The sequence below is a fragment of the Canis lupus genome, chromosome X (genome assembly GCF_048164855.1).
Source record: "Canis lupus baileyi chromosome X, mCanLup2.hap1, whole genome shotgun sequence".
NCBI lineage: Eukaryota > Metazoa > Chordata > Mammalia > Carnivora > Canidae > Canis > Canis lupus.
In genome coordinates, this window is record NC_132876.1 from 6,438,191 (window position 1) to 6,454,066 (window position 15,876).

At 45.5% G+C, this 15,876-nt stretch overlaps 1 protein-coding gene across 6 annotated transcripts in view; it reads right to left on the reverse strand.

Moving 5' to 3' along the window:
- The window catches only part of AFF2 (ALF transcription elongation factor 2), a 472,783-nt gene that overhangs the window by 22,868 nt on the left and 434,039 nt on the right, over positions 1–15,876 (reverse strand). For all 6 annotated transcript variants that reach the window (XM_072817064.1, XM_072817063.1, XM_072817062.1 and 3 more), the window contains 5 exons: positions 14,234–15,241; positions 12,549–12,670; positions 8,822–9,041; positions 3,796–4,085; positions 3,179–3,242 (listed from right to left, as the gene is read on the reverse strand). In XM_072817064.1, the coding sequence (XP_072673165.1) occupies positions 3,179–3,242; positions 3,796–4,085; positions 8,822–9,041; positions 12,549–12,670; positions 14,234–15,241 (1,704 nt within the window). The remainder of the gene's footprint in view (positions 1–3,178; positions 3,243–3,795; positions 4,086–8,821; positions 9,042–12,548; positions 12,671–14,233; positions 15,242–15,876) is intronic.

Here is a 15,876-nt window from a genome sequence, read left to right on the forward strand (position 1 = left end):
TTGGGGTCCTTGGCACGAGGGACCAGTCAGCAGAGGCCAGAGATGCTGCTGAGCACCCCACAAGGCACACAGGACAGCCTCCCCCAAAGTGGAGAATTATTAGGTTGAGAAACCCTGATGGAGTTGGGGGGGGTGTTGATGTGTGAATTTGCATTGACAATGACACAGCTGATCTAAGGTTTTATGTCATGACACCGAGGATGGGAGAGAAGAGAAAAATGCAGACAAGGGATCGCGTGTGGTTTTGTAACGTATTTGTGGTGCTGTTGCTGTTGTGATTAGTTTTTGGTGGACCAGAATGCAAGTCATTGCCTTGACTAGTTTCTGTCCTTTGAGTTGACTACACTGGGCATTGTAGCATCCTCCAGACAGAGCCTGCAAATGGCACTCTGCTCTTTTTAAGCCTCAGGGACACCTGACATATACAGTCTTTGCTTGGAACTCTTGGGGAGCACATCAACCCCACCTCCAGGAAACGAGTAATAAATTGATGCTATTGTCATGAAAAATGTGAAGCTTCCGTGTGACTCTTGACAATAATCACATCACTTTCATTGTAAATGATGGTCTGAAATAGTGTGTCAAAACGCCAAAAAATATAGCACTACTAAATATTTTAGTTTAGTAAAATTTTATTGCAAAAGGTTTTAGCCCTGATAATGGTCATGATTAAACTGACTTAGACATACTGATTTCTTTTTTATGTGTAATGAATATTATATATGACACTTTTATAGTGAGTATTTTATAACAGTATTTAATGTTTTCAATTTTTGATAGCTGGATGTAAGAATTCTACTAATAGAGAATTTTATGTAAAAGAACCAATATAATGCAGATTTAGCTATTTTATTTTTCTTGTATACCTTTTATCAAAATATTTTCTTGCAACTGTGAAGGTTTCAATTCTCAAAATGGCAGAGTGGCTGTCTCTGGCAAAGGATTAAGTACAACTATAAAATGATGAGTTACAGGTCCTGCAGAACCGCTTGTTGTAAATGACTCTCCTTACAATAAATGTTCTTCAGCTTTTACACACTGCAGGAATTCTGCAGTTGCCTTACTGTAAGCTCTTGTGGAAGAATATTGGTTTCAACCAAATTCAAAGTGATTTTATGAAAACCTACATGTGTATTTGCAAACTATCTCCTTCTTGTGCCATACAAGATCATTTTCTGCGGTAATCGAGCTCTGACTGACTCTCCTATGGGGAAATTAATCTTTGCATCCTGATTTTTCGAAGTGACTTTTCATTCAAAAACCCATAGCTGGAAAGCTTCTTAAAGCTCTCCTGAACCAAACCTCTCTTTTTCCAAAAGGAGAAATTGAAGTCCAGAGAGAAGATTACACGGCCATAGTGCCAATTGGTGGTTCAGAACCTCAGTTTTTCCATCCATAAAGTGAGGGGTTCAGACTACAGGGGGGCTTCCAGCTCTGGGACAAACATGAACCTAGCAAAGATAGTTTCCTCTAAATTAGTGTTTCTCAATCATTGTTTCAGCCACTGTGGGAGCTATTTGAGATATATTTTTCACACATCTCCACCGAAATTTAAATACCAAAAATATACTCAGTATCTCTTCACACACTGTGGCCTGTAGGGTGGGGCACCATTGTAATGTCTGGCTTTTTGACTTTGTCCTCCAAAACTGGTCTTTGTACCCCATGGAGGAATGGAATCTCCCCAAGTTAAAATGCATTTTCTAAATTGCTTGGACCAAAAGTGATTTGGGGGCTATACATAAACATGAGCCTGGAAGGTACAGAGTGATGTTGGTTCATTGAATCCTTTGTACGTATTTCTGTGGCTCTGATTTTTCTCCATTCTGAATCTTTCCTACGTGGTCTCACATGTGTGCCCCACTCATCATGAGCCCACAGACCAGCTTTTCAAGGGCACATGTATGTGATCTCTTGCCCTGATTTGGACAGGGTCATCTCCAGGACCACGTGGTGCCACAGAGTTAGGGACATGCAGAGAAGACCATTGGTCTTCAAGACAGCAGCACTGCCACCCAGTGCCTTCCAAATCTCTGGCTGCCCAGACGATGCACCCAGGCAGTCTCCCCAGCATCTCTAGGGGAGCAGGCACCTAGTCTGCCTTGTCATTTTTGTCTGCAGGAGCAGGGGACAATAGCTTTCAAAGGCCAGTTTATACCACAGAAAGGTTAGCTGTAGACCATACCAGAGCAATCTGGACCATGGTGAGAATATGACAGAAAGTAGGGAAGCAACAGACATAGTTGATGGGGACATGAGTCATAGTGCAGGGGCTGTTGTGGTACTCGAGCACAGCCCCACACCGGTGTCAAACACCGTGGGTCAGCTAAGTCTTGGATGGACACACTGCCATGATGGAGGATACTGTTTTTGTTGTTGCTGTTGTTTCTGGTTTTTGTTTTTTTTTTTTTTTTTTTTTTAATAATGGAGTTGGACTAATACCTCTAATTGTGCTCGGGTTCACTCAAAGGTGAGTACTCTGAACTGAGCCAGTGTCCTCTCCAGGGCAGCAGAGAGTGTAAATATCCATGTCTGGGCCCCCGTCTCAGAAATTTTCAGTCCATTTGTCTGGGGTATGGCTTGGGAATCAGTTTTGTTTTAAAGCCCTCCCAAGTAAATATAACATGTGGTTGAGACCCCCAGTTAGGAGGAGCAATCAAGATAATTCCATATGCTGAGCTCATCATTGATCCCAGTGGCCAAGACCCTCAGAGGCAGCAGGGTCCATGCATCCTCAGAACTCCAGATGACAGAACTTCCCTTGTCTGTGTAGGGGCCTAGCCTGGCTACAGGCCTTGGCCTAGAAACATGTCATCAATGCAGCACGGGGCTGTGTTTGTTTTCTACAAGTCTGGGTTTCCCCAAGCCAATTTTGGGGGCCACTTGACCAGCTCCCCACAACCTGCTCTCTGCCCATACCAGTCCTGATTTATTGGAACCAGTGGGAGTTCCCACTTGCTCCAGGGTGGTTTCAAAAGTCATTTCAGATTCATGTGAAAGCCAACAACGGTATATGGCAAGAACTTGGGAACTCTGGGGTAAGGAATTAACTAGCCCCAATCTCCCTATGTTGGAGTAGCAATGAGGAAGTTTGACCCATTTGTAAAGTCAGCTAGCTCTGTTTCCCTTCAGAGCACAACAACACAATGGGAGGAACACTATGAGAGGGAAAACCTACCAGCGCATCAGCTTTGTGCTTGAGCTTCTTTGCCTCTTGCATGTAATAATCAGCGTTGTGAACCCTAAAGAAAAAAAAAAAAAACGGGCTCTTTCAACAACCAGCATCTCATCTATTCACTGAAAGAATGAAGAGCCACAAGTGGTTTTGCTTGAAATCCATCCTAATATAGAGCCTTCGAAAGGCTAGGTGAGTGCAATCATTCATAGAATCACCAACCTCAAAAGAAGCCTGGCAGTGGGATGTGAAGTACATGATGGCCCATTGGGATTAATAAGTGCCCCCTCCAACCCAACCATTCCACTGTGCAAATATTCAGTGGACCCCAATGAACTGAGCTGCTGCTAGCACACTCTCCAATCTGAGGACACAGATAAGAAAGGGGGACAAAGCGACCTAGAATGAAGCACCTGTCTTTGGAAATGGTCAAAGATCTTCATGACTACAATGGACCAAAAGACATGTCTTGGTGGGGACAGAGGTGCGTAGGGAGGAGGAGTTGCCACTGAGTTTTACTTTGAGTGGCATGTGCACAGTGCTAGAAAAACCAGACTGCCTGCACCCACCCCCATTCCCCACTCTCACACCGTGCCCATGATAATCTGGGGACAACATACGAGTCATCAAAGGTTAGCTTGGGTCTCCGGACGTTGGCAGTGCTACTGGACAGAAGAGGCAGGGCCGCCCAGGATGCCATCTCCAGGTGACTGCTGTCCATGAGGCCAGTAGTGATGGTAGAGGTGATGGTGGAAATGGTTGTGGTAGTGGTCGTGGTAGTGGCTGTGGCAGTGGTAGTTGCAGTGGCCGTGACAGTGGCGGTGACAATGGCAGTAGCAGTGACAGTGGCAATAGCAGTGTTGGTGACCGTGACGGTGGCAGAGGCTGTCTTTTTTGGAGTGTCTCCATCCTGGGAAAAAGGACAAACAGTTGCCATAAGGTCCAGCCTCTTGGAACATCTTTTCATATATACTTTGGATGCTGAGCACATTAGGAAACAAGGCAAGAGAAAGAAAACAATGCATACAGCTTGAGAATAAACAGGTGACCCTGGTATATCACCAGCTTTTGTTCTGTGATGACGCCAATCACCAAGCTAGTCAGGTGCTATGATTACATAAGCCTCATGATCCCATGAAGACAACCATTGGCAAATCTGGCAGGAGATGTAGGTGGGGAGAGGAGGGAAAGACATGGGAGGAAGGAGAGAGAAGACAGGGCAAGAGTGAGCATATGAGAGAGAGAGAGAGGGAGACAGAGAGAGAGGTAACCCTGATATCTATATTTTTGACAAGGGAACAGAAACTTTCACTAGGGTAAATAAAATACTCCAGTCACTCTGCAAAATATCAAATCCAGTGCAGCAAACCAGGCCTTATACCCTGGAAGCAAGGCTGAAGCTGCCCTTTTGTTCTTTCAGGCCTTGACTGAAGTCTGGCCATGTGAACATTACATGAGTGCCTCCTCATTTTGAAGTCTTGGGATGATAAAAGCTCATTTTGACCAGATCAAAGACCAAATGGGGGAAGAGGCTTCTGGGGTTCACTTGAACTGTCATTGCCATGGGAAGAATGGACTCCAGATGAAAAAAGTAGGTGGCAAGATCTGTACTTCTGTGACAGTGTGTGTCAGGAGACCACGGGCTGTGTTCACATGGTAGACTCCGCCCTCCCCACCTGGCAACAGTGGGGTGATCCTGATTGTTCTACCTCTGATCATGCTTGCCACTGCGCCTCCTCCTCCTTCTGCTCTTCTGAGTTGGTATCTCCCTAAGGTTGGTATCTCCTGAGGTTCATTCCTCAGATCTCTTCTTTCTTGACCTTGACAGGATCTGCTGATCCTGTATCTGTTGGCGCAGATCTGACAATACACAGATCACTGCCAAATGGAAACCTCAATCTTACCCTCTCTCTAAAGCCCCAGATGTGCGGTGATCACCGCTGGATCATTATCACCAAGATGGCACATTAACACCTTAAATTGCCCTGAAATCAAATTGATAACTAAATCAGTTTCCTCTTTCTGTTAATGGCAGGATGGTCTTCCCCATCCCTGAGGCTGGGTTTCTCCATGTCAGTAAGGGGGCTGTGGTCATCCCCGGGCTAGGAGCATTGGAACCAGTGTACTCCCCACCTTGCCTTCCATCTGAGCTGCTCTAATCAGCTCTGTGTATTGAAGTTCTGTAAATTCCTCCATGTCAAAAAAAAATGATAATGTTCCTAAAACTCTTTTGAAAAGAGCATCAAAATAAAGTGAATTTTACTGCTTTATTTCATCTTGAATTTCTTCCTCTCCATTACCCTTATCCAATCAATTACAGAGTCCTATTCATTGCATCTTCCCACTATTTCTCAGATCTGTCTCTTCCTCCTTTGAAGCCTCCAAGTGCAGATCCTTGTGGCTTCTGCCTGAGACCATCAACCTCGGGACTGGTCCCCCGACCTCTGAGCTAGCTTTCCCAATCCACTCTCAATCTGCTGCCGGCCAGCCTGAGCTTCTTACACAAAGCTCCATGCATCTCACCACCTTGCAACCAAACACAAACCCGAGGCTGAGCTCTTTGCTGGCCTCTAAGGTCCTCCCTGGTCTGGCATCAGCTTTCCACTTTATCTCCCACTACTCATTCCCATGGGCCTTCCCCCAAACTGAACACACTCCACTTTCTTCACTTTCTTGCTTTGGTTCATGTGGGGTCTTAGAGTTGAAAGAACTTCCCCTTCATGGCTTTTCTTTTTTCGCCTCGTGATAATTTTCTCTACTTTTTAATTAAAAAAAGAATTGTGGTAAAATGCACACGACTGGCGTATTTTACTCATCATCAAGTTTTTAAGGTTCATCCGTGTTGTAGCAAGGGGTCAGAATTTCCTTCCGTTTCAAAGCTGAATGATATTCCATTGTATGGACAGATCACATTTTGTTTAACCACCTCATTCATTTCTGAACTGGACTCATCTACTGAGGCCCAGATCAACAAATTGCCTTCTCGTCCAAGAAAGCCACCTCATGTTTACAGCCGGAAGTGCTTTAATTCCCCTTGGTCCCTTTAGAGATCTGAAATCTGTCTCAATCCCTCTCCATAACACCAATCAGCAGCCATTTTATATTGTGGGTTTTTTTGAGCACATGTCTCATTGCTGACCTTCGATTGAGAGCTCTCTGAACACGGGAGCCATCTCTGATTTATGACTTCACTACCTCACCCCATCCCCCTGCCCCACAGCCTCATGCTCCCAGTAATTTGCTGAGTGCATGCACTTATACCTGCCTTCATCAAAAGGGTCAGTTTATTTTTTTTTAAATTTTTATTTATTTATGATAGTCACAGAGAGAGAGAGGCGCAGAGACACAGGCAGAGGGAGAAGCAGGCTCCATGCACCGGGAGCCCGACGTGGGATTCGATCCCGGGTCTCCAGGATCGCGCCCTGGGCCAAAGGCAGGCGCCAAACTGCTGTGCCACCCAGGGATCCCAAAAGGGTCAGTTTAAAAACAGCAGCCAAATGTGACCATTTCTTACATCCACAAAAGTCTATCTTTTCTCCTTGATCCTGGATCTTCTGATTATCAGAAATTCTTATCACTGAGAGAAAGGTGGTGAGAGGCTAACACATCTAAAAATCGTTATGATGGACAGGGAGAAAACAGTTGACAAATCAGCATGGATTTTATTTGACCCAAACTCATAAAAACATCGAAGGTTTCTAAAACTCCCAAGCCAGCTCCATGTTTCTACTGCCAAAGTCAGATGGCTCAGACCAAACAGTGGAGTCAGCCCCAGACGGTCACACTCATCTCTATGGTCAAGATACATGTCAAGGACTCTGAAGTACTGCATCCACTGTGCACATAACACTCATGTCATCCCTGGTGAGTCTGACTGCAACCATGATCATGCAAGTTATATGAACATGTCCTCTGTCCATGCTCAGCCAACCACTGGGTCAAAAGACAAGACTTCATGCAAAAGTAGAATACAGAAGACACTGAGAACACAAGATTGAAAACACTTTGGGAGGTGGAAAAAGCCTTATCAATCATCTAGTCAAATCCACTCAGTTTATGGACTCGGAGAGGTTTCCTAATTTGCCCAAGGCCACAGAAAACCTGCTGCAGTTTTAGCACCGTGCACCAAGTCTCTTAACTCCCAAGCTAGGCCAAAAATGTACTCATCTTCCAGCTTCCAAGCCATTTATGAAAAGAAGAAGTGGCCAAAGAAGGGGCAATGGGAAGTCAGTCATGACTTCTCATGGAAGATTCCAGTGATTTCCTTAAGAAGGACAATCCCTTTCTAGGTGCAGATGTAACTGTATTTATTGGGTTTCCCTAGCAGCTTTTAGCTCTTGTAGAAATGACTTTGCAGATTCTTTTAAGCATTCCCACTGTCATGATCACAACTGTATTAAGCATCTAATTCTTTGTGCCAATGTACCAGGCACTGTACAGAGAATTGCCTAGGTATGGCATATGCCCTCCCAAAGCTCGTGGTAGAAAAGAGCCCCCATTGGAGTTTATAGTATTAATTACATTCAGTATGAAAAATGGGATTGATAGTATAATTACTGTTTAGAATAGATGGTTTAATTTCTAACAAAGTCAGCATTTTTAAATGTGAATGCAAATATTATGTGGGCGCACACACGCTCACATGCATACACACAATTTTGTATGGAAAATGACTATTTTATAATAGTACAATTTCTCTATACCAGTGATGAAATTTGCCTAGATATGCATGCCATGCCAGTCATTTCAGATGATGGAGGACTCCCCCTTGGAGTCCTTCAAGCTCAGAGGCCTCATGGCTTTTTATGGAGTGGCAAATTGGCACTCTTGGTTCAGAGTCCACCAGGTTGGCCTCAAGACATTCAAAAGCTCATTGATTTTCACATATTTGCTCTTTTATATTACACTTAAAGGAGACCAGATGCATATGGATGCTACATCTGCACATAGATGCATTTACATGGAAAAGCAGATGTATTTGCCATTAATATTCACTGGCGACACTTGGTTTGTGGCTTCTGTGCTTCAGGTACCTATACCTGAGACAGATGGAAAGATCAAGCGAATGTGGAAAGTGATACAAAGTCTCATTTTTCTATGCTAATGGTGCAGCAGTGCAGAAAATCCAAAGGGCTGGGTAATTCTCTAGTTGAGATTAGAACCACAGTTGTGTGGTTTTTAGCAACAGATTTATCTTTTAAATTCCAGCCTTTTGAGTCACTATTTTGAACTCCATTCACACCTGCTAAGCTGGGTGGTGGGAAGATGCATCTGGGAGTTCCAGCCCCAATTCAGTGACCTTAGGCAACCCCACCCCATCCATTTGTTCTTTCATTCACTAAATGATCAGTGCCTGCACACTGGGCCCAATGTTGTGATCACTATTTTGGAAGTGTCCCCACTATCGAGATATGAAAATATTGGACCAAAGGATGTCCAAAGCCCTGAGTCTCGACATAATAATCTGGATGAAAAATTCATCCTATGTTAGAATAATCAAGGTTTGAAATGATGCAGAATTTGTATATTTCTGTATACTTTTCTCTCTGCCTCTTCCTCTCAGCCCCTTGCAGTCACATCCAGTTAGACAAGCTGGGTCAACTCGTCTCTACCTGATGATTATAATATTTCTTCTGAGATGCTTACATTTACGGATATCCCTTTGAAAGTAGCACAGAATTTGCCTTCATTCCTCTTAGGTTTGGTAGAGGTGATATGTCCAACAATGGGGATGTTTTTGTCTTGACCAAAGGGGCCATTGCTGCCACTGTTTCTGCGGCGTGGAGGGTCCTCTGGCAGTGGGGAAAGTGGAGGAGGAAACAGCTTTTCTTCTTTCCTTCTATTCGCTCTCCTGGATGAATTGTTTCTGTGTAAACAAAAAGTGTAGAGTGTCACAAAGTTTTCCCTCCCCCTCATGCTTTTCTCCCCATGATGCTAGTACTTTCTCAGCTTAAGCACTATTTTAGTTGATGGTCCTTTACCTATGGTGAAGAGTATATATAAAAACACACGTTGACAGAGATACTGATAGAGAAATATTGCTATAAACAAATGCAAATATATGTATCCAAGAATAAACACATGTCTTTGAAGCAGAACTCCATGGTACATGTAGACGTCTAATGGAGGGTGCTACAGTGTGATACATGCAACCTTTCAAGATTCCTCTTAATTAGATTTTTATGGAAAATCCAATGCAGACTTTAATCCTGTCAATTTTTTTAGGACGGTCCCTACTTATTTTGCCCTAGGACTTTACTGCCTAATCACACAGTAAATGGTACAATAAACAATTAGTGGAGGGATATTTTCTTAAGAAATATTACACTTGTACATTTCTCAGCTATCAGTGACACACTAAATACGTCTGTGACCCACTGTGAACTGTCTGTTCAAAATGCTCTATGGCCACGCCAATGCGTAAGAAGCCCCTGACCTTAAGTTGTTCCACTGGAGTGCTGGTGCGCTCCACTTTACAGAACCCATTTGAAAACGATTTTGTCATATCGTCACAAGACATCTGTAGTCCTGGAAGTACTCCCGCACTTTCAGACTGATTTATCTGTCCATTAAATGGGTACCATCAAGGAGACAGAGACTTCAAATAAAACAGAACAACTAAAACTTTATGCTAGCTGCTTAACATGGTAATTGGGTCATGGATTTTCATTTTAGTTACTGTCTTAGCCTAATCAATGAAGATTACTTGAATTTTAATCTTTTCTTAGACAACTCTGGTTGCACTGTGCAGCCATTTACTTTCCATGATTATCGACTACAATTTTCAATAGCAAATTAAGTCAACAAGAATTTATGTTTTCCTCTTGGTCAATTTCAGTCAGTGTCTAGGAATATAGATTTGCAATATCTCAAGGCAACAAATCAAAGATGAACAAGCATTCCAGTGGCCTGATTTCCTGAAATGTTGGGAGTCAATGCAGTCTCCTTGTTCCCCTTCCACTGTGTTGCCCAAATTTGCCACTGTAATAACATTCACCATCTTCTTCATCTTTTGTTTCATAAACATGGCCCTACATCAATTTTTGTTCAAGCAGCAAAATATTTAAAAGCATTAGCTATTTCTGCCACTACCTTCATCAGTTCAGATTAATTAAGAAAAATATTTGCCAATGGATTTTAAAAAGTGCTTTGACATGTAGAACCAGTGTGTGTGTGTGTGTGTGTGTGTGTACTCAGCAGGGCCCTCCTGTTGGATGATGGAGGGCTGCAGCTGTCATAATCTGGCATGGCAATCTTTGCTGGGTTTAGAACATTCATTTAGAAAGGCAAATGCTGTCTCATACAAATTTCCAAGGTTTTCATTTGGAGGCTCAACAAGGCACAAAGGACTAGATGGCAATTGAGGAGAGGGTTTCCAAGAGAAGAGCCCTGAGAGGCTAGTCCTCACTTCATTCTCTCTCAGCTATGGAGATTTTTTTTACCATGGACTTAGGTTTGTTTGAGAAGCCTGAGAATCTGCTCCAGGCCCTTCCTGAATGAGGAATGCTACTAGGTAAACACTGCTTTTCTAATGACTACAATAGAAGAGAGACTGCAAAAACCATGAGTTAGAGACACCATTTTGTGAAGAACAAATTCAAATTATTAGATGTGTACTTAATGCTTGGTCTTGCCTCTTCCATGAGATGGGAGAAGCAACAGGTCCCTGGGCTGCTAAGGGAGACCAGCATTGGACATTGATGGCTGAGGCAACACCTCCTGCCTTTTCCCTGTGCCGTCAGGTGGCCTGAACTGGTCAAAGCCCAGGAACTGGGGACGTACAGCCACCACAGCCATGCCATTTAGTCAATCCTCCAGGGAAGGAGGAGGGCTGTGGTGATCCATGCGAGATCACTGGGGAAGGAACAGGCTTCCCCACAGGCCTGGCTCACTCATCAGCTTGGCCCACAGGAAGAACTACTACTCATTCTGAGAACTCTGAGTACGTGATGGGATGCTTCAAAGCAAAGTTATACCAGGGGTATAGACACGCTAAACAAAGAGCTATGGATCATCAGGGGAAGGGGTAGCTCAGGGCCTCAGTCTCCATATCATCCCAAGGGGCTACAGTGGGAATTGATCTTTTCCTAACTTTTATCTCAAAAACAAGAAGGATCTAAACTGTAAGCCAGGGGATCCCTGGGTGGCGCAGCGGTTTAGTGCCTGCCTTTGGCCCAGGGTGCGATCCTGGAGACCTGGGATCGAGTCCCACATCGGGCTCCCGGTGCATGGAGCCTGCTTCTCCCTCTGCCTATGTCTTTGCCTCTCTCTCTCTCTGTGACTATCATAAATAAATAAAAATTAAAAAAAAATAAATAAACTGTAAGCCAAAAATTTATTTCCAATGTCTTATCTGCGGTGGACTGGTACTAGAACAATGATGTTAAACAGGAATCTGGGAGCTCAACTGTCAGCAGCAGTTAGCCACATTGCCTCTGTGCTCTGGGCTGCTTATAGGCTCTGGAACTGGTCTTTGATGGAAGTAATCTCTAACAGTGAATAAATTTATGGAAAGAATTATCCAGACGGAACACTTCCAGCAGCCAATGTGACTGTTAATGAAGTGGTATTTCTAAGATGCAAGAACTTGGTCACAACACTTGGTAGCAACAGAGGCTGGGACCTCTCCAGGGAAGGCCGGGGCCATGTGAGTGTGGAGGGGCCTGGGTGGCCTCCCACCTGACTCTGGTACTTTACGCAAAGTGGGAGAGGCAGCGGATGTGCCAGCTGGTTGGAACTAACCAATGTACCCCCAGTCAGCTTTCCCTGACACACAACCCCCTCGGGGAGGACGACTCCCAGACATATCATCTCCTTGGCCTTCTCTAATGGGTCAGAGCCCCTTCCCCTGGGCTCTGGCAAGGCCAGGATGTACCTCCTAGTCCTCAAGCTCTGTACTGAGGTTAAGGAATAACACCAAAGTGGAAGCAGCAGTGGGTCATCGTGTCAAGACCAAGGGACTGCTTTCATTACCAACCACACTGGAAGTTGCCCAGAAGCCAGTGATCTGCTTTGAGTGACAGGTGTGGCTGGGCGCTGGCCCTTCTCAACTCCCTTACCCCATATACTCTCCCCTTTGTGCTAAAAGTTCTCTTTGGCTTATTTTGGTCCTCTGCATTAGTTGGAGTCAAGAAATCTTGCTATAAAGCTCATGGAGTCATGCAAAATCTGACAGCCTGCACTCCACCCTTTATCCCATGCTTGCAGGACTGATGGCCAGGGTCAGCTGTCAGGATGGGCTGGGCAACTCTTGTTTCCTTCCTTACCATTCCTCTGAAATAGGAACCCCCCAACCCCACCACCACCAAAAGGCTTCGAGATTTCTGAAGGGTCTGAGCAATCGGGGGGTGATATGAAGACAGGGAAAACTCACTCTTTAGCGTTGGGAGGCTTGTGGGGTGGGGCTGGTGAGATGCAGGGTGGCAGCAGGCAGATAGTGGTGGCCTCCTCCAGGCGTTGCTTCTTTTCAGGGATTTTCTCTGCAGTTTCTGTTGGCTTTAATGGGAAGAAAAATATAGAGCTTGAAATACATGGCACATGCAAACATTTAAAAACCATGAGCAAGGTAGACAGTTTGCTTCTATTTTAACTTCTAGATTAGCTAGGGGAGTTAAATGCACACCTTTGATCAGAAAGAAAAGCAATCAGCCCAGGAGCTGGCATCTGAGCAAGCTGTGCTGTGCTGTGAACCTCTGATTAAAGATTGGGGGGCACAGGAGTCTCCTACCCAAAGTAAAGAGAACCTATCATTTTCAGACCCTTCTTCCATCAACCATGCCCCCACAGATGAGTAGTAGAGAAACTACCACTGTAACCCTGAGGCACCTGGGTGGCTCAGTCGGTTAGGCATCTGCCTTTGGCCCAGGTCCTGATCCCAGGGTCCTGGGATCGAGTCCCATGTTGGGCTCCCTGCTCAGTGGGGAGTCTGCTTCTCCCTCTCTTTCTCTCTCTGCCCTTCTCTCTGCTTGTGCTCTCTCTCACTATCTCGCTCAAATAAATAAATAAACTGCTTAAAAAAACCCACTGCAACTCTAACACGGCATAAAAGCGTGCAAGTAGTGTGGGGTTTGTGGGTTACATATAAAGGTCACTTAAAGGGTCAACAACATGCAAGGCAAAAATGCATGTGCAAGGCATGCCTTCGCATGTGCTGGTTCTGAAGGTACGCTTTGGCCTCTGCTTGCACCACTGTCATCCCTGAGAGCAGGGAAATAGTGAGAAGCAGGAGCCCCAGACCTTCTTTGGCAGCTGTTAAAAGTAATATTACCCAAATATCACCATGAGATGCTGTTACTCCAAAAAAGTGCCCTGAGATCTGGAGATACAACAAAATGAGACTAATGTACTTGAAATGGAAGAGGCCATGCTGGATTTCCCCTTCTGATGAGAGTTTTCTGTTTTGTTTTTAAGTAAGCTCTGTACCCAATGTGGGGCTCGAACTCATGATGCCAAGACTGAGCGTTGTGTGCTCTACTGACCAAGCCAGCCAGGCACCCCTGCCCTTCTGCTGATAGTTTGTGACCCTAATGTCTTGCACTGAGGTTTCCACAAGTCGGGCCAACCACACAGCTCAGGGTGCCAGCAGGCTGGGCTGACTGTGCGTCTGCTAGGAGCTGGGGGCATCGAAGTGTAACTGGGGGGCAAGAATGCTGACGTGTGTCCGGACAAATTAAAAGGCATGTTGAGGCACTTGGGAGTACTGGGGTGCCCTGTTGGTGTGGGGTGGGGACTGTGGGGTGTGGCCCCGTGAGTCCTAGAAGCAGGAGCAGCTTAAGGAACTGATCCCAGGGACAGTCTCCACAGTCTTCTTTCCTACACATCATAACCCCTCATGTGCCATATAGGATACTCTTCACTTTGGCTGCCAAACCCTGACTATTCCTAACACCTCCTTCCCTGTCATGTCAAGTACTCCATTTCCCATGGAAAGCATCACTGCCTTCACCAGAAACTGCAAACCATTGCTGTTGACCTCCTTGCAAATGAGGCTCAAGATCAACTTGGGCAACTGAGAGCCACTGCTCGTGATCCCTTGGCCAACCCCGGGGCACAGCTCACCTTGTGCTTACGCTTGCCCTTAGGGATGGGTTTCTCTGTGGCCGCGGCAGCACTCTGGCGCTTGGGCTTGGACACGGTCTCCTTGTGGTCCGGCTTGGCCAGCGCTGCTGGCAGTGCGTGGTGGCCAGGTACTCTAGACAGCAGGCCAAGGTCAATCTTCACCCAGAGATTTTTCATATTCTCTTGATCTTGCAGAGGGGACAGAAGCTCGGGTTGCATGACAGGGATGGGTGAGAAAGCTGGCTCCTCATTACTGGTGGCTACACTGTTGTTGGTGCTGCTGCTGACTAAGGAGCCAAGGGTCAGGCTGGCACCACAGGCTTCCTTGGATTTGGCAGTATTGCCCCCAGGAGCAGTGCAAGGAGGCAGGACTTTGATCTGCAGGGTCTCTTCTTGATCTGTGTTGGAATCGGACGTGGATGAATCCGTTTCGATGAATTCCCGGGACTTTGGCACGATCTTGCCAGGCCCTCTATACTTCTTTTTCTCGGCAGCCACGGAAATGTTTGGCCTCGGTTCCTTCCTAGGGACTGGTTTGTGGGCAGTGGCTTTGTTGCGGCCTCTTGGTGGCTCAGGAGGCTCCACACTTTCTTTTTCTTTGGGGGTGCTGCTGGTAATATTTGGTTTGGGCCAGGTAAACTCATCAATGCTGGTATTCTTCTCGACTTTTTTGGGCTGTTTTTTTCCAATTGTCCTTTGAGAAGCTGTCTCAATGGTTGTCGACAACTTATGCTTCAAAGCCTTTGTTTCTGGAGTTTTCTGGGTAGGCCGTGGACGAGCTTTCTCCCTGATAAGACTGAGGAGAGGCCTCTCTTTGGGTTCAGCCAGGACCTGGCTGGGGTTTGTCTTCACTTTGACCTGGACTTCCATTGGCTGGATGATTGGAGGAGGCACAGAAAGCGTCTCCATGGGTGTTTCATTTTGGCCACAAATAAACGACTTGTTCTGGGATGTCACTTTGTTAAGCCATTTATCCAACTGCCACTTGTTAGTTGAGGGCGGCTCAGGCTGCAGATGAGAAACAACGGCAAGAAGGAATTTCACATGTTGGAAGGATCTGGATGGACTCTCAGTACACTGAGTGCTGATAAAAGCAGTGGATGTGAAGTGCCCATTCACACATTTAGAAGCATGCACACACACACACGGAATCTCAATTAATCAAATTATCCAGATAGACAAATACCCCGTAAACCAGCCCCAATCTACTTATTTCAATGAACTTCCACTCCTCTTCTGAAAACAGCCTCCACTCTGGCCAGGAAGGAAAGAATTATTCACAGAGAGTTTTCCCAGAGGGTGGGCATGGAGGCCTGGCAGGGAAACCTGTTTCCCAAATCCTCTGGTGGGACTCATTGCTCAACCTCTCACCAGGAGGCAGAGGTAATGATCTCGGGTCCCGAAAAGCAATGTAAGTGTGCCTCAAGTGTAATTCAAAAGGAAAGGCTTTCTATCTGCCAAAGTGCCAGTTTTTCCTGTGTGATGTAGTAGTTCACTGCAAAAAGAACAAGCCTTTTCTATTTTTACTGAAGGATGAAAAGATTTGACTTCCCCCAAACCACCTCACTTTCCTCGGTGTATGGGCAATAACCAATTTATGGGGACATGCACACAGACATTAGTGTCCGCTGTTAAGCCACGGA